At 47.5% G+C, this 20,048-nt stretch overlaps 9 protein-coding genes across 9 annotated transcripts; 5 read left to right on the forward strand and 4 right to left on the reverse strand.

Annotated features, from left to right (window-relative positions):
* Window positions 1–1,962: 1,962 nt before the first annotated feature.
* On the reverse strand, window positions 1,963–3,879 carry N7511_007995 (bromodomain-containing protein; the record flags this gene model as incomplete). The annotated part of the gene is made up of 6 exons (XM_057130372.1): window positions 1,963–2,363; window positions 2,415–2,483; window positions 2,567–3,056; window positions 3,114–3,375; window positions 3,430–3,617; window positions 3,805–3,879. 6 exons carry the CDS (start codon window positions 3,877–3,879, stop codon window positions 1,963–1,965), a joined length of 1,485 nt encoding a protein of 494 aa, XP_056982155.1.
* Window positions 3,880–4,648: 769 nt separating this feature from the next.
* On the forward strand, window positions 4,649–5,127 carry N7511_007996 (cyclin-dependent protein kinase regulatory subunit CKS1; the record flags this gene model as incomplete). The annotated part of the gene is made up of 3 exons (XM_057130373.1): window positions 4,649–4,752; window positions 4,808–4,952; window positions 5,008–5,127. 3 exons carry the CDS (start codon window positions 4,649–4,651, stop codon window positions 5,125–5,127), a joined length of 369 nt encoding a protein of 122 aa, XP_056982156.1.
* Window positions 5,128–5,407: 280 nt separating this feature from the next.
* On the reverse strand, window positions 5,408–6,251 carry N7511_007997 (DsbA family protein; the record flags this gene model as incomplete). The annotated part of the gene is made up of 4 exons (XM_057130374.1): window positions 5,408–5,485; window positions 5,538–5,585; window positions 5,645–6,043; window positions 6,093–6,251. 4 exons carry the CDS (start codon window positions 6,249–6,251, stop codon window positions 5,408–5,410), a joined length of 684 nt encoding a protein of 227 aa, XP_056982157.1.
* A 2,149-nt stretch (window positions 6,252–8,400) lies between these two features.
* On the forward strand, window positions 8,401–9,833 carry N7511_007998 (DUF3844 domain-containing protein; the record flags this gene model as incomplete). Its single annotated transcript, XM_057130375.1, has 4 exons — window positions 8,401–8,734; window positions 8,803–8,984; window positions 9,048–9,191; window positions 9,246–9,833. 4 exons carry the CDS (start codon window positions 8,401–8,403, stop codon window positions 9,831–9,833), a joined length of 1,248 nt encoding a protein of 415 aa, XP_056982158.1.
* Window positions 9,834–10,415: 582 nt separating this feature from the next.
* N7511_007999 (E3 ubiquitin-protein ligase RNF103) lies at window positions 10,416–11,773 on the reverse strand (the record flags this gene model as incomplete). The annotated part of the gene is made up of 2 exons (XM_057130376.1): window positions 10,416–11,562; window positions 11,631–11,773. The coding sequence occupies 2 exons, from the start codon at window positions 11,771–11,773 to the stop codon at window positions 10,416–10,418; spliced, it is 1,290 nt and encodes a 429-aa protein (XP_056982159.1).
* Window positions 11,774–12,396: 623 nt separating this feature from the next.
* On the forward strand, window positions 12,397–13,078 carry cyp3 (putative peptidyl-prolyl cis-trans isomerase; the record flags this gene model as incomplete). The annotated part of the gene is made up of 4 exons (XM_057130377.1): window positions 12,397–12,448; window positions 12,506–12,651; window positions 12,701–12,838; window positions 12,887–13,078. 4 exons carry the CDS (start codon window positions 12,397–12,399, stop codon window positions 13,076–13,078), a joined length of 528 nt encoding a protein of 175 aa, XP_056982160.1.
* Window positions 13,079–13,336: 258 nt separating this feature from the next.
* N7511_008001 (alanine--tRNA ligase) lies at window positions 13,337–16,675 on the reverse strand (the record flags this gene model as incomplete). Its single annotated transcript, XM_057130378.1, has 6 exons — window positions 13,337–13,510; window positions 13,581–15,989; window positions 16,057–16,092; window positions 16,152–16,178; window positions 16,245–16,390; window positions 16,471–16,675. 6 exons carry the CDS (start codon window positions 16,673–16,675, stop codon window positions 13,337–13,339), a joined length of 2,997 nt encoding a protein of 998 aa, XP_056982161.1.
* A 95-nt stretch (window positions 16,676–16,770) lies between these two features.
* N7511_008002 (uncharacterized protein) lies at window positions 16,771–17,357 on the forward strand (the record flags this gene model as incomplete). The annotated part of the gene is made up of 2 exons (XM_057130379.1): window positions 16,771–16,861; window positions 16,930–17,357. The coding sequence occupies 2 exons, from the start codon at window positions 16,771–16,773 to the stop codon at window positions 17,355–17,357; spliced, it is 519 nt and encodes a 172-aa protein (XP_056982162.1).
* Window positions 17,358–17,673: 316 nt separating this feature from the next.
* On the forward strand, window positions 17,674–19,891 carry hscA (putative Hsp70 chaperone (HscA); the record flags this gene model as incomplete). The annotated part of the gene is made up of 7 exons (XM_057130380.1): window positions 17,674–17,719; window positions 17,771–17,821; window positions 17,881–18,007; window positions 18,096–18,261; window positions 18,323–19,030; window positions 19,085–19,565; window positions 19,623–19,891. The coding sequence occupies 7 exons, from the start codon at window positions 17,674–17,676 to the stop codon at window positions 19,889–19,891; spliced, it is 1,848 nt and encodes a 615-aa protein (XP_056982163.1).
* Between the last annotated feature and the right edge of the window lie 157 nt (window positions 19,892–20,048).

The following is a 20,048-nucleotide window of genomic DNA, read 5'->3' on the forward strand; positions in this document are numbered from 1 at the left end:
TTACAGGAAGTCCTTCTAGTTTTACATGCCTCTATATCAATATAAGAGCTATAGTAAGTAGTTTTAGTAAGTACCCTAGGGCCCTATCAAGGTACATAGGATACATAGTTCTCTTATAACCTATAATTATATATTCTTATAGACCCCGAATCTAGCTTAGTAATTTAAGAGCATTATAGTTAAGATAAATACCTTAAAAATTAATAGGTTTAGATATGTATGTAACTTAGTAGTGAATTGCGTTAGGTTATTTCTATGATTATGCAATTTAAACAATACATTAGCTAGAAACAACACTTTCAATAATTACTAGCCTAATCTAAGAGATATTAAGAGTAAGCTATAACGTGATTCACTACCAAGCGACCACTATAATATAATGGCTATCTCTAACAAATATAGTAGATCCTCTCTAACAAATATAGTAGATCCGATATACTATGACTTAGTATCTTAATAAGAGCAATCTATATAGAGTTTTTTTCTAGTATCCGAACACTGTTTATGAGATAACTAACTTGTCTAGGGGGTTATAATATATTTTTTTACTTGATAAATACGATTTTTTATATATATTAAAATGAGTAGGCTGAACGCTGATTGTATTTAACTCTTGTCCTCACATGACATGACTAATTCATAGGAACTAGTTAGGTTCGTTTGTTAAAAAGGTTACGATTCAAGTAGGAATGATGACCGGTACAACCGTACAATATTGATAATTTAACAATAGATTACCGAGGTGTTTAAGTCTGGAGATTCTCATTTGTGTGAGAATCTCCTTATATACCAGAAAACTCTGCCTTCAGCTAGTCCTAATTAGATTTCCCAGGTGATGAATCACTACGGTTGCCGTCATGGCTCATTCATGGCATAAACCATGGCCGGCCACCATAAATCTCAACATCGTTCACTGTTAACCAGTAACAGGCCCCAGTTATCCGGCTTCATATATCCGATTCCGAGGCGCCCGACACCCTCAGTCAGGAGATTATCCTGACATTTACAATAATTGTCTTATCATATCTTATTAGCTTATTTTGCCCTAACAGTAAATACTCCTCACCACTCTAGTAATTGGTCTCTAACTAGAATAACCTTTTCTTACTATTGTTTTATACCTTCTTCTTATATCTATCTGTATCTTAAGTTCTTGGTTGGCTATGGGCCTAGTAATAGGCGGTTATCTCTCATAGAAATATGGCGATTATGACATTAGATTTTTTTATAAAAGTACGACGACTACGTAGTCGTGCATAACACAAACCCTGTTCTTTCGTATCCTTGATTTGGCCTTGATTGCTACCTGTTACTATTTATTGCCTCATTGGTAGCGTGGATTCGAGCAGCAAATCAAGGCTCTTCTCTTCTATCAACAGTACAGGTAAGTATGGGCGAGCAACAACGGAGCGTCATCGGGACTTCTGAGGTCGGATCCTCATACAATAAATAGTAAGTACATTTTATATTCACGTACCATCAATGATGCAATACCAAATTGGCCCAAGGTAATATAAAATCAAGATACCAAATGCTACTCTGCCATCTGCAGGGAGGGGGCAGGGCTTCAACAAGTAAGTCACAGTAATCACGGCCATAGTGCGCAGTCAGCCGTCAATGCGATACCTACCTAGGTAATCTCTAAAAGAGCCCATCTAAAAATCATTTGATTCACCACAGATTACTACCGCATATTATAGTATTATGATATCATGAAGCTAACAGCAATTTAAAGTACATATGAATGTTGAAAAGCAAGGTCAAGACAAAGAACGTCACATATATACCCTACCATAAGACAATATCAGGTACACGATGACGGCCTACATTTAGACTTGAGAAGAATTCAAATTACAATACAATGACAGATATATCAAGACCACCGACAAAAGCTCAGGTGAATATCATCTAAACCAGACCTGGTTTTCCTGCCTAACAAGCAGCCATAATCGCCAAGGCCCTTCACCTGAGCAGGTTGAAGAACATAGTCACACGCTCATAGTCAACATCTGAACCGGGTGGCCCAGACTTGGGAACCCCCGTAGCCGGTCCCACGATAGCTTCCAAATCAATTCTAGTCATACCAGGATGAAGTTGAACATCATATGCAAGTGTGTTCGCATCACCAGAGGAGTGAAGCCGCTGCAGACCAACGAGCGCGACTATCTTCACCTGCCGCTGGGTAGTACTGGCTGCCAAGCGAGGCTTCACCGTGAGCAAGCTGTGCGACGCAGGAAGATTGACAGTGATATTTTGCTGCGAAATCCGCGAAGAAGGGGGTACATCTAGACGGAAACTATGCTGCAATGAGAGGGAGGCGTGTGAGACGATTTGAACGTTCTGGATCAAAGAGGTGCTTGCATCTAGGTATAAAAGTTAGCCCAAACCCAGGCCATTCACAGCGGGACCCCAACCTTGACCTGGTCGTCTCAAAAAAGAATCCGTAGGAGATGTACCGAGAGGTTGATGGAAGGAAATATGAGCTAAAATCAGGTTAGTATATTGGAAAATTCGAGTAAAGCCCGCTGATCTAGAGGCCAGCCAAAAAGCCATCAAAACAATTCACCTGAACTTGAAGAATGATGAGAGATCTCTGTTGCAGAAGCCTCCGCAAAAGTATCAGGAGAATCTTGTGAAGTTCCTGTCTCATTCTTGATTGGATTGGACATACCGCGTCCATTCGTCAAGCCCTGGTGCTGGTCTGCGCTATTCAGGGTGTTTGCTGCACTTGATTCGGGGCTCTCGACATTTCCCCGAAGGGACCTTGTTCGAGGAGACATGTTGGTATGTTGACCTATGGACTCAGTCCTGACGTGGCCTTGTTGGCGTGTCAGTAATTCTTCATCGACAGCGACACTGGATGATTGATGGTTGTTGTCCTTGAATGCAGTATCGGAAGCCTGCGCAGAAAGTTTCAAGGATAGCCTCTGCGCTGCCGGTTCTGGCATGCCTGTACCCATCTTCAATTTGATGCGAGGCATTTCGAGATTTCCATCCATCTGCAATTGGTCCGGTACAAGCTTTTTAGCCTCCGCAACCCGTTCTTTGAAATGACGCTACTCAAGTGTTAGAGAAAAGGACGTAATAAGTAATGTACAGTGCTGTAGACTTGCCTCCAAAATCCCAGCCAGGACAGAGATGTCGCTATCATCTTCATTATATTCTCTTGCATTTCGCCATATCCAGCCGACTTCCTCCTCGAAGGAGTTCCAAGTAGGATAGGCGGTTGCTCTTGATGAATTCTTTCTGCTGTCTGTCCCCCGGACTTTCTTCTGAATGCTCCTGAGAGAGACAGGGTGCTGAATAATCTCGTAATAATCCTTGTAAAGATTTCGATCTGGCTTTCCGATGAAAGGATAAGATACATCTTCGCCACTAGTGTAAGACATCAGTGTCCGCATACATATCGGATGACGGAGTGGGCCTTACTCAGAGTCCTTCAGCCGGGTTAATTCTGACATGATCTTGTCCTGCGCAGTTTGAAGGCTATCGCCCTCAAACCCAACCTCGGACTCGGCCTGCGATTCCGGGGTTTCATTCTCGTCAGCAGATGCTGGATCCGAGTCCAAATGCGACAGCGCCTGATTATTCACATCAGCACCGGTCAAATCATCATCCTGTTACATCCCAGACAGGGCCAATTAGCAAGCTAAACAGATGAGGCAAGGGGTTGACTAAGTGCGCGCGGTCAATAACAATATGATAGCCCACGCATACTGGGGTACTACCGGTCCAATTTGCCATACTGCGTGGGTATCACATTTGCCAACCAATACTCGATGGCATGGTAGGGCAAGTACTTACAGATATCTTTCGGCGCTTTGATACGCGCCTCACATCTGGTGAAGCTGCGGCAGCTGATCGCCGTTTGGAGCTCATCTCGGATTACTTATGATAGCGTTGCGAGTGGTAATAGGTCACACACTGAACATTAGAATAGAGAAGAGAGCCAAAGACACGCTTATGAGAGAGTTACAAGGAGAGATATGATACAAGGGGAGTCAATGACATAGATTCCTCGACTCGTGTGTAGACGCGTCTGATGCGATCATCCGGCTTAGTAAGGCTATCCCCAGCCGTACACCGCAGTATTTCGTGGTATTTCACAGTATGAGGCTGTATTTGAGTGTATTCACACACATATGACAGATTTCAACTCTATCAACATTGAATTTAAGAACAGAATAGAGATTTCTCTATGGAAGCCAGCTCATCACAAACCCCAGTGACTTGAACTGATCCGAGCAGAAACACATCTGATACACCGAAGATACAGTCACGTGTTTGACATCACGTGTTGCCCCTCACGTGCTGCGCGGGACAAGACACCTCAGGCAGCCAGTTGTTTCCCTTTCCCCCACTCTTCTCCCAAGTCCCGCAAAACAGTCCGGTGCTTGTTCTACACGCCTTCTTCTCTCCGCATCCTTCTCATTTTCCCCTCCTGACCCTCTCTTTAACGGTTTACCCCTCCATCCTCCAAAATTCTCTCGGGAGCTCAGTCGCTACACGCGAAAAAAAAATTGTTCAAATTGTAAGTTGTTCAGACACTCCCTCAGTATGGTAGTAGCTTGACAGTATACTGATGATGCATGTAGCTGATCGTATCCAGTCCCTCAATTTTATCCTGAAACACCAGACACCTTTTCCGATGGATATCGACTCAGCCAGGCGCAACAAGAAGCCGCGTCTCCTCTTGGAGTCTGAGCGCGAGAAATTAGACGAGTTTGTGGACTCAATTCATTATTCGGCCAGGTAAGCATATTGCCCAACTGGAGATGCAGCATTCCGCTCTAACTCTGCCGAAAAGATACAATGACGACAAATTCGAATACCGTCACGTTCAGCTTCCGAAGAACATGCTAAAGAAAATCCCTACGGACTACTTTGATAGCGCCAAGGGAACATTGAAATTGCTTTGGGAGGAGGAATGGCGCGCATTGGGTATCACACAGGTAGGTTGGATGTGAACCAGAGGACTTTGGTGTCGGACTAACAATATGCGCTTAGAGTTTGGGATGGGAGCATTATGAGGTGCATGAGCCAGAACCCCATATCTTATTGTTCAAGTTGGTACTGTCCAATTGTGCTTTAGAGTCTGTCACTGACCCGTTTATAGACGCCCTCTAAACTATCAACCACCCCTGCAACAATAATTTACTGGTTGCTGGCGTTACCTGGGACATTTGAAACCTTGAGAAGATAACTGTGTGGTCGCTTATGGCATGGAAATGCATTCGCAGTATGCTTACTAGGGTCCAAAAAAGCTTCGTAATTGAAGTTCTGGAATGAGACACCCTTTCATTTTCTCCTTTCCCATTTCATTGGAACGCTAGATCCTGGTCCTCTATGCTATCCACTAAGTACCAGCCTATTTCTCACAGACGCCTTGGCCCTTCCAGCGCTCCCCTCAAATCACGTTTCTGGTCAGCCATTCTTCCCACTGGGCGGCAGTGAAGCTGCTACTGATGCCACGTTCCTCTACTCCCTGGTCCTGGTGTCAGCACATTCAATATAATCACTTCGTTAAGCAGCCTTACATTGAAGAAAATGGTGGGCGAAACATGGACTCCCACTACTCGATCCGTCTGGTTGGTGTTAAAGAGGAAAGCAAATCACTCCAGTGGGCAGCGAGATAGATGCTTACCTTAACCATCCACTTGATGTCGTTGGTCACTTGGTTGCCCACATTCAATTGCCCATCGTCACCGGGTATCTCGCTAATCGTTAGCAAATCAAGTACTTTCTTCTCGTCTACCCCCACGTTGCCTGCAATTTTTGCCAATCGCTCGTATGTTTTATTGCGCGTTTCATTCACCACGCTGACATCGAAGAATTCAGCTTGGTGCCTGAAAAGCGCAGCACTGAAATCCCAGAATCTCTCAGGGGCGATTTTGAGAATAGCCGCACCAGCTTCATGAGTCAATGTGGATGATGGGTGCCACGGCTGTATATGTTGCCGAAATATAACCCGAAGCCGAGAGCCGTAGCGCTCAGCGATAATTGGCTTCAGCGAGTAGAACGTATTGAACATCTTGGCTGAGAACTAAGGGGAATCAGTATGATTTCCCAACCCATTTGCGTAATGTACTGACAGGGCAGACATAGTCAAGATCTATATGTTGGTACGGAGTACTTAGCTGGGTGATCTGTAATTTAGAGGGCTGACAGGTCTTACACATTTCAAGAGTATGAGGGGTCTCTTCGGATGCACCAAGTAGCTTAAGCCCAGCGAAAATAGGAGGCACAGACATTATGTTGAAGAGTTGACACGATGGATGAAAGGTGAAGACATCAGCAATGAGGGGCTACCGATTATAAATGTTCCAAACTCCCCACACGTCATCCAACATCACTTGTACTATCAAGACATTGGTTTGCTTTGATTTCGTTAAGTATGTACATAGTAAGCAGCCCCGTAGAATAGATCATCTGCGACAGAAGACACTTTATCAATGAACTTTCATGCATTTTATGTCGTTGATACATGTCGTTCAACTTCCGAGTGCACGTTGTCTCCTCATGTTCAAATCCTTTAGTGTCATCTCCACTGCTCGCCATTCACGCTTGGCTGGATCATACTCGCCCCGCACCTCAAACCTACAAAATCCATTGGGTCCCTTTAGCCCAACCGGTCCTGCAACAAAGAAAGCACCTCGACGAGCAGATCCTGGTGTTTGAGATCGCTCATTGTTCAGCCGTATGTTGAATGCCTTTGATGCCAAATACAAATCTGATCCCGGGCTGAGGTCGGGTAACGGCAACCGCTGTAAAAGAGATATGAGTGAGGATGGGTGATAATTGGAATTTTCGGTGTTGGGTGGCATATTTTCTTTAAAACCATCCGTCATAGGTGTTTGTATGTTGGATTCTTCCTGTTGACTGGTCCAGTTTCCTGTATTTTGACCAGGCATGGCGGATGGGTCATTTAAGAAATCCAGTGTGTCCAGCGGTTCTCCCTTAGATTTCCTTAGGCGGTCAAGTTGCCGTAAAAGTAACACCAGATATGCATCTCTGATTGCAAGTACCATATGGACTGGCTTCATAAAGCTTTGTAGCCTGTCACCCACATCGGGGTGCATTGGCTTAGTGACCCACGATATGCTGTTATCTTTGATTTCGAGTCTGGCTACCATCAGTGACTGATCAATACATCGTCCGGTGTTGTGAGTAAATACCCTGATCGCACATATCCCGGAGGGGCACGGTTTGGAAACTGGTGAACAAGCCAGAAACCCGTGATAGAGAGTGGCCCCCCGAGTACTTGCGACATCTGACTTTCTGCACCTTCTAGGACAATCGTTGCAAGTTCATCTAGATCCATAAGCTGGTGAAAATGGTTGGTATGCGACACATTTCGTACCTCTTAATTTTTGAAGCTTCTTTCGATCCTTAGATATTTTGACAAATGTTTGCCATTCCTGATCAGATGTGGTGTATAGCTCGCCTTTTTGTAATCTGGACCAAGCAAGCGGTATGAACAGTGCGTCCTCGTCTTCAACTCTTTTCCCGTTTTGGTTGCCATTTCCTCGAGGGGTATGGCGCGAAGTATCTTTTATTGGTTCAGGAACAGTGGATTGGCCTGCAGATTGATCTGTGGATGAGTCTGTATCATCATTATCACTGTCAAATCGGACTAGCACGAATGTGCTCCATAAGTGGAATGCGGTGCCATAAAGCAGACATTTGGAGATGAACGACCTAGGGAGTTTTACATTAGTATGACTCAAGGGTGATTCAGCCAGTAGTAGGATGAGAAAAAGCTGTTACTCACCTGATCCAAGGCCGCTTGAACTTCACATGTTGGACGCTCGGTGATGCTAGGAAGTTGGGATGAGCATGACGAGATCGAAAGCGGAACAAAGACGGGCGCGCTTCAGAGTTTCGAAACAGATACCTGAACCGGAGCATTGGGAACAGCCAGTCCAAAAAAGATTCTCACTCGAGAATCATCTCAATCTCAGAAGAAGAAAAGGTTGGATCCGTGATGCGCTGCGGGATTCCGCCGTGTCGGGATCAGTGGCTTATGTAACGTTCCCAGTCACCACCTGGACAGCAGAGGTACCTCGTTAGGCTAGCTCAAGTATGTATGCAAATATTATGCATTGATGTACCAGGTATATTCAAAGAAACTAAGCCTGAAGGTAAGGCATAGCAAAATACGTAGAGATAGAAGAAGTACACAACATTGAAACGAAGTATTGTTGACGTACGGCCACGTGATATCTTATCGGAGGGCCAGACTTCCACCAGCTAACGGACTTCTATCCTTGTTCTCCTCTACCTACGGTTATACAACAAAGGCAAATCAATTTTTTGAGAGGGATATCTTGATGTGGCTATCGCCACGCCTGCCACAATAGTCATCTTTTACCCTCCCCTAACCTCCTGACTTTCTTCAACATGCGTTGGCTATCTACCTTTCTTGCCCTGGCAGTAACAGGTGCATTGCAGGTGAATGCGTTGGAAGCTTCAATTTTCGGCCTCCCTTCGAGGGCTTCAGGAATTCACAATGCCGATATCAAGCAACAATCGCTGACTGAAGAAGAGGCCCAACTTGTTCTGGGGCTCCGCATGAAGTCGTCTGTCGCATCAGTCCTTGGAATGGTGGATACAGAAACTGTGAATCACTTGAATCAGTTTGCCAAAGCTGATACTACTCTGTTTGGAGGTGTTGGTGAAGATTTTGCCCCCGGAAGAAATGTTTACATTCTAGAGGGGGTGGATGAACGAGTTGGTAAGTGTTTAACTGCAAGTTGGCACACCTGAAGGTCATTGGCTAAATTATAGTACCTGTCTCTTCAGCCATGAGTATGCGAAAACTTCAACCGAAACATGTCCTTGTCCCTAAGATATCCTCAACATTCGTGGGGACAGACCTGATGGGATCGTTTATCGAAAGCACATATAGCGTGACTGGGGACCGTGGTCAATACTGCACATACTACGATAACGATGCTAGCAAGTCCACATCAACAAACTCCCAGGTAATTTGATCTTTATCACAGTATTTTTGATCCACTGCTAACCTTGGAATTATGTTCCGCCAGACCGCTAAAGGCTGCCTGTCCAAGGATCCTATACTTTCCCGTGGCTCTGGACTTTTTGACCAAGATTTCCTTGAACTTATTGACTCTGTGGGAACGTGGACCAGTAAGAACCGAGATCACTCTGTTTTGAAGCTTTATCTTAAGGTATTTGGCCTCCTCGAACCATTAGAGCGCAAGTTCTAAACACATCAACCACAGACCGTCTCCGATGACTCGCTTCTTTTGAACGTGAACAAAGCTCTTGAGTCATTGATTCTCCAACTGGCCCAGATTTCGTCAACCGGCGAGCGTGAAATCACACTTGTCATTTTAACTCCTGGTCTTCAGTCAAACCCGCTTGGTCACCAAGATGTGAACCAGCGTTTTGAACCCACAGGAAAGCAAGATACTTTCAAACGGTCTACTCAACCGTTACAGTCAACTTTAGCACCTGTCTGCTACGCTTCAAATTCGTCATGCGCCGAAGCCACCAACAACTGCTCTGGACACGGCTTCTGTTACCTGAAGTTTGGCTCAGGTGCCGAAGGAACCACTGGAAACTGTTATGCATGCCAATGTCAACAAAGCACTATAAGAAATAGCGATGGCACGACCAAAACAGTGCAGTGGGGTGGCTCGGCTTGCCAAAAGCGAGATATCAGCTCACCGTTCTTCCTTATTGCGAGTGTCAGTCTTCTAGTCATTGTGCTGGTCGGCAGTGCCATTGGAATGCTCTTTAGCATGGGCTCACAGGAATTGCCCAGCGTCATTAGTGCTGGTGTAGGGGCCCCCAAGACACAGATGTGAGGATGTTGAAACATGAATGACCTGGTGGAGCTTTCGTCTGAAGGCTAGTACGTTGTATTATGTGTGCCATGTTCCCCTAAATTCAAGCCAGATTTGTTATAGTTCAAGGCAGTTCAAACTGAAGCTTATATATCCAGCGAAATTGATAAAAAAGAAACTGTCAGACTCACCTGTAAGTTTTGCTACTGTTCATTTCAATATACAGTATGGAACACGCTGATTACAAGCAATCTGAGAAAATATTGCAATATTGCAACTCCACCACTGTTTATATAGACAAGAACTGACACGGAAGTACTGAGTATTGATCGCGCTACGGGTAAATGGTGTCGTAGCAAGAAATACGTTGAGAGATAGAGCGAAATATTAAATGTCCGGATACCAAAAAAGAAAATCACGAGAAGTATACGCCCCAATCCTAGTTCCCCGCCAGTAGATAAATTACACATATCATGTCATAAACAATGAAAGCTCCAGCCAACATTCCAGATGTCGTTCCAGCTTGGATAAAAACACACAGAGAAGGGTACTCCGCGCACGAACAGGGTGTGGAGTATGAAAAAAAAGGGTAGCGAATAAACGTCAGGTCGTGCCAGCTTCCAGCTGGGCAGGTGTACGTCGATCCGCAGTGATAGTCTCCGGAGATGAGGGTGCAATGTTAGGTGGCAGTTGAGGCTCTCTAGAAGAGAAGCGGGAGGAAAACTGCCGCAGACGAGCTGGGACAAATCGTGGCCAGGAAGACTGATTTGGCCGTTCTGATTCCCCGAGCTCATCCCGGCTCCGCTGCGGGCGTACTTCTCCGCGCGGTGATCTCTCTCGTTCATGCGAGGTTGTTTGAAACATTCGACCCGGCAAGATCATATGTACCCGGAACCCAGTTTCCCGACTTCGATTACGGGCAGCCCGAGGCGGTCTGAGAATTGCGTCGGCGCGGATGGAGGAGATAAAATGTCCGTGCCGATCAGTGCCGGACTGTGTCTCTGTCTGCGCACGGGGCTTAGGAACATAGTAATCGGCTTTGCACAGGGGACAACAAGCTCTTCTACTCGTCAACCAGGGGTCAACGCATGAGGCATGGAAAGCATGCCCGCACGTCAGTCCCCGGATATCGTCATCATCCTCAATGATATCCAGGCAAATGGCACAGGAATCGCCAGGGTTGGGTAAAAGGTCAGTAGGAACGGCTTTCTGGATCGGATCGCCATCATCTTCGTCTTCAATGTCCATGTGAACGCCGTCGTTAGATAAGGTACGCTCCTCCTCAGTTGTACCAGTGGCCTGATCAATTGAAGAAGTTTTCGGCACCGTGTGTATCTTCTCGTCCGACGACTGGGCTGGGTGACCAAGAGACATATCTTGGGAGATAGTTTGTGACGCGTGAGATTCAGAACATTCATGGACTTTGGATTGCGATAATGCGGGCGCGGAAATATCCACCGTTTTTGTCACAACCTCCTCGCTGTCTTTTAGGCTGGGAGGCTTGCCGCTGAGAGCAGTTATGCCTCCTTCAGTGGGAAGACCTTGGTTTGCGCGAGATGACCGCCACACTTTGTATTTGACCAGTGGAAATCGTTCGTTCACCTCATCCATTGTCATCAGCTTTTTCTCTCTCCTCCTCCGATGAGCCCGTGGCATTGCGGCTAGATCTATAGGTTCTCCAGTTTCTTCGCTGCGTAGCTGACGGTTTCGTTGGTTGTATCGAAAGCAGTACTTGACGCCAACGATAATCCTGTAATAAAAGTCAGATTCCAGAAGACGCGGAGGGCTGAGGCAAGGGGTAAAAAGGAAGCAACATACCATAGGTTTGTGAAGACGACGCCGAAGCCGAGAGCGACAAAGAACAGTAAAGGCGAGCTTGTAGCATTGTTCGAACCTGCTCCCTGGCCGCTATTTGCAGCAGTAGTAGTGGCTGCGCTAACTGAAGCCGTTGTCGTAGACATTTTGATCAGCGATAAGGAGAATCACACGATCTGGGTTGAGTAAATCCACTCAAATCTTAGCCCTCAAATCAATACTTCATGCCTCGCACCCAAAGGCCCTAGGATGTTTTTTTTTCTTCTTTTCCTTTGCGCCAAATCTCAGGATGGATTTGATTTCAACCTTTCGAATGTCGTTATAGGGGTTCGGTGTTCGAGACTTTGAAGGTTACCATGAGCGTACTTGGTAACTAAAATTGAAGACAGCCCATGGAAGATTGACCATAAGCAATACCCACCGAACTTCCTGGGAAGAGAAAATGGAAGCCTTCAATAACATATCACCTCTCAAATAAGCAGGCTAAAGGTGAGTAGGAGAGAAAAGCAAAGAGGAGAGAGGCTCGTAATGGGATGCATGCGGGGGGTCACGGGACTGGACTGTCGCTAGTACCTGTGAATGATATGAGCGGTAGCAGTATAAGAGAGGTACCAGCTACCACCTCACGTATAAAAAAAAAAAAAAGCTTGAGGGGGTGAGACAAAAGGTCTCCTGTTGAGCTAACCCAGGTTAACCCCAAGGTTTTCTATGTTCAAAACATATCTAGATTGTCAACCTCCTTTCTTCCACACCCCTTTCATCATTCACTATGGATCCAAACCCTGTGAACCCCGTGGTTTTCTTTGATATTGCCCTTGGGGGTATGTCCCTCCCCCCTTCTTTGAACCCTGTTTCTTGATCCTTACATGTTCTGCTAGGTGAATCCCTTGGGCGAGTGAAAATGGAATTGTTTGCAAACGTCACCCCACGAACAGCAGAGAATTTTCGCCAGTTTTGCACCGGGGAAAGCAAGACCCCTAAAGGCCAACCTCAAGGCTACAAGGGAAGCAAATTTCACCGAGTGGTATGTTTGGAACCCACCTGTTTCATAGACAGCAAACTAAGTGTCACAGATCAAAGACTTCATGATCCAAGGTGGGGATTTCATCAATGGCGACGGAACTGGATCCTGTACCATTTACGGCACCTCCAAATTCGCCGATGAAAACTTCACACTTACCCATGACCGAGCGGGTCTATTGAGCATGGCAGTAAGTCTTCTCTCTCCGGCTTCCAGAGTGTTGGCTGATAAGTAGTAGAACTCGGGTCCAAACACCAATGGCTGCCAGTTCTTTATCACAACTACAGCCACTCCGTTCCTGAACAACAAACATGTTGTTTTTGGCCAGGTGATTGACGGAATGGACATTGTTCATATGATTGAAAACACTCGTACGAGCAAGGAAAAGCCTAACCAAGATGTAACGATTGTGCAATGTGGAGAGATGTAAGAAAGAAAGAAAGAAAGAAAGAAAGAAGAAAGCATGAAACAGGAAGCAAAAAAAAACAACAACCAGCGTTATGTTGATGCCACAAAACAGCTAACGTTATGTACTACTATTACCTGCAATTTGACCGACTGCTAGAACCAGGCCACATGGATAGACTTGAAAAACAAAACAGGAAAATATATCAATTTCCGGTGCTAATAAGATGACTTTTCGACATTTCATAATTTGCACCCCCCTCCCTCACGCCTAGAAATTGGACTAAAGCTTGAACTTGCTCAAATAGTCTGAAGCCAGAGAAATGGCCTCCTCAACTTTGTCGGAGTTTGTACCATTTCCAATAGAAGTGGGCCCCTTTCCACCAGCCTTTCCTCCCACGGCATTAGAGACAACGGCTGCCCAGTCACTCGCCGATGCACCTTGGGTGCTCAATTCCTGGCTCTGAATTAGTATGCAGATCAAGAAAGGTAAGATTCTCGCAGAAAGATGGGTGTTGACTACTCACCTGTGAGATATAACAGCCATGCGAGACCCGACCTTGCTCAGCGTCTGCCGCCAAGAGATAAACACTTTTTCCTTGCAGCTTCGACTTGACATGGTTGATAGACTCGCTCACAGCCTTGGCGTTGGCCGAAATGGGAAGCCGAACCACGAGCCACGACTTGTCCTTGTTTTCTGGGGCTTCAAAGTAGGAGGTGATGGTATCAACTGCCTTCTTGGACTCCAGTTTTTGTTGGGCCTTTTGGCCATCGAGAACCTGCTTATTGATCTTGGCAAAGCGTTCTCTGAACTTGGCTTTCTCGACGGCGGAAATTGCAAGCTGGTTAAGGTCGACCTGAACCTGCTTGGCCTCTCGCTCCTTTTCGGCACCCAGTGGCAATGCGTTTAACCGATCGAGGCGCTTTCCAAAGTCCTGAGCAACTCGCTGGACTTCATGGGCCTCCTCTCCGGTGACGGCAATGATCCGTCGAATGCCCTTAGCGATACCGCTTTCTTCCAGAATAATCAAATCCTTGATATCGCCCGTTTTCTGGACATGGGTTCCACCACAGAATTCAATGCTAACTTCCTGCCAGCGTGGATCCTTGACATTTTGCAGAATTTGTTCCAATTCCACACCAACAGAGACAACACGAACAGGATCGGGGTAAGTCTCACCGAACACAGCTCTGACTCCAGAGATTTCCTGAGCAGTGGCGAGAGGGACTTCTTTGGAGTAGACGGTGCAGTTCTGTCGGATGTATTCAGTCGCCTTTGCCTCAACTTTCTCAAGCTCAGCGTCGGAAATTGCAGTTTTGTGTGAAAAGTCAAAGCGAAGCTTTTCAGCGGCCACAAGGGAGCCCTTCTGGTCAACGCCATCGCCTAAGATCTCCTTCAAGGCGAAGTTCAAAATGTGGGTACCAGTGTGGTTGTTTCGGATGGGCCAGCGTCTGAGCTCATCGTATTCGCAAATAACAGAATCGCCGACGGCGAATGATCCGTATTTCATAAAGCCAGTGTGAAGAACGTATCCAGCATACGACTGCACATCGCCAACTTCAAGCTCCGCTTGTCCATCAATGATAATCTTACCAGTGTCATTTTCCTGGCCACCCTGCTCGGCGTAGAAGTTTGTGCAGTCGAGAATAACACCAAGCTGCGCTCCCTCGGGGACACTGTCAGTATTATCATAGAAACTCTTGGCATGATAGATGGCCTTGACATGAGCTGTAATATTGCCTCGGCCAAATTTTGCAGAGTCGTCAGTCTTTTGGACGTCATTCATCTTTTCCAGCTTTCCTAGATCGTGGACATCAAGCTTGACGGTATTTTCGGCGGCCTTCTTTTGGCCCTTGCTAGCCTCCTTTGCCTTCAAACGGGCTTCTTCAAACTCAATGTCATCGATGCGAAGGTTACGCTCCTCGGCCATGATGCGAGTCAAGTCAACAGGGAAACCAAAGGTATCGTACAGTCTCCAAACATCGGCACCATGGAGTTTGTCGGTGCCCTTGACCTTGGCCTGCTGGGCATATTGTTCGAACTGACGCTCACCCCGGTCCAAGGTTTTAGCAAAAGATAACTCTTCCTCATCCAAGATTTCAATGACATCTTGTTGTTTGCGCTTGAGTTCGGGGAACATATCACCCAACTGGTCCACAACGGTCGGGACCAGCTTGGCAAAGAAGTTTCCAATATCAACTTGGAAGTACTTGCGGGCATAACGAGCTCCGCGACGCAGTACACGGCGAATGACATAGCCACGACCCTCGTTGTTGGGAATAACACCATCCGAGATAGCAAACATCAAGGTTCGCACGTGGTCAGCAACAACACGATAGGCAGTGTCAATGCCGTCAGTGTCGTCAGCACCAAAGTTGCCACGGTATTCGCGGGCCCCGGTGACATCTTGAATGGCCTGAAAGATGGGAGTGAAAACATCGGTATCATAGTTGGAAGACTTGTCCTGGAGAATCGACACCAGTCTCTCGAAACCCATTCCAGTGTCAACGTGTTTGTTGGGAAGAGATCGCAGAGAGCTATCAGCCTCGCGGTTGTACTGGATAAAAACGTTGTTCCAGATCTCGAGCACATTTGGGTCGTCTTCGTTGACAAGGTGAGCAGCGTTACGTCCACCGATCCGATCATAATGGACTTCACTGCAAGGGCCACAAGGGCCTTGGTCGCCCATTTCCCAGAAGTTGTCTTTCATATCACCGGGAAGAATATGGGATTCGGGAACACCAACGGACTTCCACAGCTCTTTGGCCTCCAGATCCGGTTCCAGCCCACCTGCTTCATTGCCCTCGAAGTAAGTGACATATAGACGATCGGGGTTCAGCCCGTAAACCTTGGTGAGAAGAGTCCAGGAGTATGTGATTGCTTCTTTCTTGAAGTAGTCGCCAAAACTCCAGTTGCCGAGCATCTCAAAAAACGTCTAGAAATTCGCATCAGTAAATGTGTTTTCTTTTTCAAAATAGGTTTGATATTTCCCCGGAACTCACATGGTGGTAACTGTCCTTGCCCACATCATCCAGATCCTGCACACGACCAGTCAGTATACCGACGCCACTCCATAAACCGACACAGGGACACCGACATTATGTTTACCACCGGCACGAAGACACTAAATATCCAGATCAGCCATAGTTCCCCATTGCAATCTTTGAGCGCCGTGGCAAAGCTTGAATACCTTTTGCGAGTTGGTGGCGCGCTTCAGCTTTCCAAAGTCCGACGACGGGTCAACGGTACCCAGGAAGATGGATTTAAACTGATTCATGCCAGCATTGGTAAAAAGAAGAGTCGGATCCGACAGAGGAGCGACGGGGGACGAAGGTACTGTGTGCCATTTTCGAGTCAGTCTATGTGGCGGGGGGTGGAGGGGTACTGCGAAAAAAGAACTCGCAGGTGGTTCCTACCAAAGGTGTGACCATTTTGCTTAAAATAATCCAAGAAGGTTTCTCGGACTCGCAGAGCGGTCCATTCAGAACCATCGGAGGTCATTTTGACTGGGGGGTGGTTGGTTGACAAGGAGTGAACAAAACGAGGGTAGAAGGTTCTGGGGTGGTTTCGAAAGATGTGAGTCAAGGCCTCCCCGTTCCTCACCATCCCAGAAACCCGCATTGAGCGCGCCCTTTCAAGAATGACCCCCGAGACTGTGTACTGGGGACTGTGTACGTCTTAGACCCGAGGCAGTTGATTTCTCTCCTTTTTTTACAATGGAGGAAGTCCGCGGGAAGAAGCGCCCGGCCCAATGTGATCCCGATGGCGCGCAACCGTTGACAAAGAGGTTCGGACGCTTGCGAATAGGTGAGTAGAGAGAGAGACAGAGAGAGAGAGACCACCTTTGGTCAGGTTCAAAGTTGACACATTCCTAGATAGTTTGCCAATCTCCGCACGGGCAAAAGGGGAAGACGGAAAGGAAGATATGATGCTGCTGGATGACACTCGACATACAACCTACATACACAACTTGGACCAAGAACTGGAAGGTGATTCTTCCGATGGGCTTATATTCTCGCCCCTTGCTACAAAGTTGCTTTCAGTGCCTACATCGGTTCTATCTTCCCAACCATCGGGAAAAGAGCTGGTTCTCTACACAGAACCGGCATCCCTTACAGTACCCAAGGACCGAGATAATATACGCAAAGCGATTCTGGAATCACGGGCACGAGCCAGAACCGAGAGTCAGGATGCGACTCACGAACCGAGTCCGAGTGTGAATCCAAGTCGGAACCCGAGAGAAGAGAGAGACGAACCAGACCGAAATGAGATATGTGATGCCATGGAGATTGACAACACTTAGCGATATAGCACGGAGAGGTGTACATTAGTGCATTGGGAACATAAGCGACGGAACCAACGTAGATATAGCACGTTAATACATACCCACATCCTGACAGTCAGTTGGGTCTCTCCGGGTTGGTCTATCCAGGTGGTTATACACTTGGACTCCGAGTCAATTCGTGGGAAGCCCTCGCACGTGATTCACCGCTCCCGAAAAATTTTCTGGGTTTTTGTGGCTCCGATTAAATATGCACTCGGGTTGATAAAAAATTTCCTCTTTCCCCCACCATCCCTCTCTTTCCCATTCCTCCCATTTACTATCCCCTTATTTCATAATGGCCGACATTGAGGTCTTCGACGGTGCCGTCGGTATCGATTTGGGTGAGTTTCTTGCCTCAATTATGTGAACGCACAACTAATCTATATTTTTAGGTACCACCTACTCTTGCGTTGCCAACTACGAGGGTACCAATGTCGAGATCAGTATGTTTTTTTCCCCCTCGAGAATTTTCTCCAGCTGAAAACTGACTCTGTGTGATCAGTTGCCAACGACCAGGGTAGCTACACTACCCCCTCCTTCGTCTCTTTCACCGACAAGGAGCGTCTGATTGGTGATGCCGCCAAGAACCAGGCCGCCATGAACCCGGCCAACACCATCTTCGATATCAAGTGAGTTCTTGAAATTTGGCGCCTGTTTTTCCGATTCATGCGCATTCCCCACAATTTCTGTCCTGGATTTTGGTCTGACTCGGAACAGGCGTTTGATCGGTCGCCGCTACGAGGACCCCATCGTTAAGAAGGATGTTGAGTCCTGGCCCTTCAAGGTCATCGACCAGGGTGGCAACCCCGTTGTCCAGGTCGAGTACCTCAACGAGACCAAGACCTTCTCCCCCCAGGAGATCTCCTCCATGGTCCTCATGAAGGTAAGACGAAACATGCAGTACATGTATATATAGGAAATACTTTACTAATACATCCCAACAGATGAAGGAGGTTGCCGAGGTCAAGCTCGGTAAGAAGGTTGAGAAGGCCGTTATTACCGTGCCTGCTTACTTCAACGACAACCAGCGTCAGGCTACCAAGGATGCCGGTGCCATTGCTGGTCTTAACGTTCTCCGTATCATCAACGAGCCTACCGCTGCCGCTATCGCCTACGGTCTCGGCTCCGGCAAGTCTGACAAGGAGCGCAACGTCCTCATCTACGATCTCGGTGGTGGTACCTTCGATGTGTCCCTGCTGAACATCCAGGGTGGTGTCTTCACCGTCAAGGCCACCGCTGGTGACACTCACCTTGGTGGTCAGGACTTCGACACCAACCTCCTTGAGCACTTCAAGAAGGAGTTCCAGAAGAAGACTGGCAAGGACCTCTCCGGTGATGCCCGTGCTCTCCGTCGTCTCCGTACTGCTTGCGAGCGTGCTAAGCGTACTCTGTCCAACGCCACCCAGACCACCGTTGAGATTGACTCTCTCTTCGACGGTGAGGACCTCAACTCCTCCATCACCCGTGCCCGTTTCGAGGACCTCAACGCCAAGGCCTTCTCCGGCACTCTGGACCCCGTCCAGCAGGTCCTCAAGGACTCTGGTATGCCCAAGAACAAGGTCGACGAGATCGTCCTTGTCGGTGGTTCCACCCGTATTCCCCGCATCCAGAAGCTCCTGAGCGACTTCTTCGATGGCAAGAAGCTCGAGAAGGTAAGTCATATCCCTCCTAACCGGTCAATCTCCATCAACTCACATCTCTCATAGAGCATCAACCCCGATGAGGCTGTTGCCTACGGTGCCGCCGTCCAGGCCGGTATCCTTTCCGGCAAGGCCACCTCCGCTGAGACCCAGGACCTCCTCCTTCTGGATGTTGTTCCCCTCTCTCTCGGTGTCGCCATGGAGGGCAACATCTTCGCCCCCGTCGTTAACCGCGGCCAGACCGTCCCCACCATTAAGAAGCGTACCTTCACCACTGTTGTCGACAACCAGCAGACCGTCCAGTTCCCTGTCTACCAGGGTGAGCGTACCAACTGCGCTGACAACACCTCCCTCGGAGAGTTCACCCTCGCTCCCCTCCCTCCTATGCGTGCCGGTGAGGCCGCTCTTGAGTGTGTCTTCGAGGTTGATGTCAACGGTATCTTGAAGGTTACTGCCACTGAGAAGACCTCCGGTCGCACCGCCAACATCACCATTTCCAACGCTGTCGGCAAGCTCTCCAGCGCTGAGATCGACCAGATGGTTGACGGTATGTTACTTTCATCTTATGTTCATGTTTGATTTCATACTGACCAACCCTATGTAGATGCCGCCAAGTTCAAGACCAGCGACGAGGCCTTCACCAAGAAGTTCGAGTCTCGCCAGCAGCTCGAGTCTTACATCTCCCGTGTTGAGGAGATCGTCTCCGACCCCGGCATGTCCATGAAGCTCAAGCGTGGCAACAAGGAGCGCATTGAGTCCGCTCTCAGCGACGCCATGGCCCAGCTCGAGGTTGAGGACTCCACCCCCGAGGACCTCAAGAAGAAGGAGCTCGCCCTCAAGCGCCTGATTACCAAGGCTATGGCCACACGGTAAATGCATCCATGATATACATGGGAAGACATGAACATAGACTTACGGCCAACGAATTTTCCTCTTTCCCGAGACACTACTTCTCAGGGAATCTGCACCATCTAGACCTTGGTCAGAGTTGGTCTCTGTCATGCTTTGTTTAAGCCGGGCAACTTGGGCG

Source organism: Penicillium nucicola (genome assembly GCF_028828085.1).
Source record: "Penicillium nucicola strain IBT 29836 chromosome Unknown utg000008l, whole genome shotgun sequence".
Lineage (NCBI taxonomy): Eukaryota > Fungi > Ascomycota > Eurotiomycetes > Eurotiales > Aspergillaceae > Penicillium > Penicillium nucicola.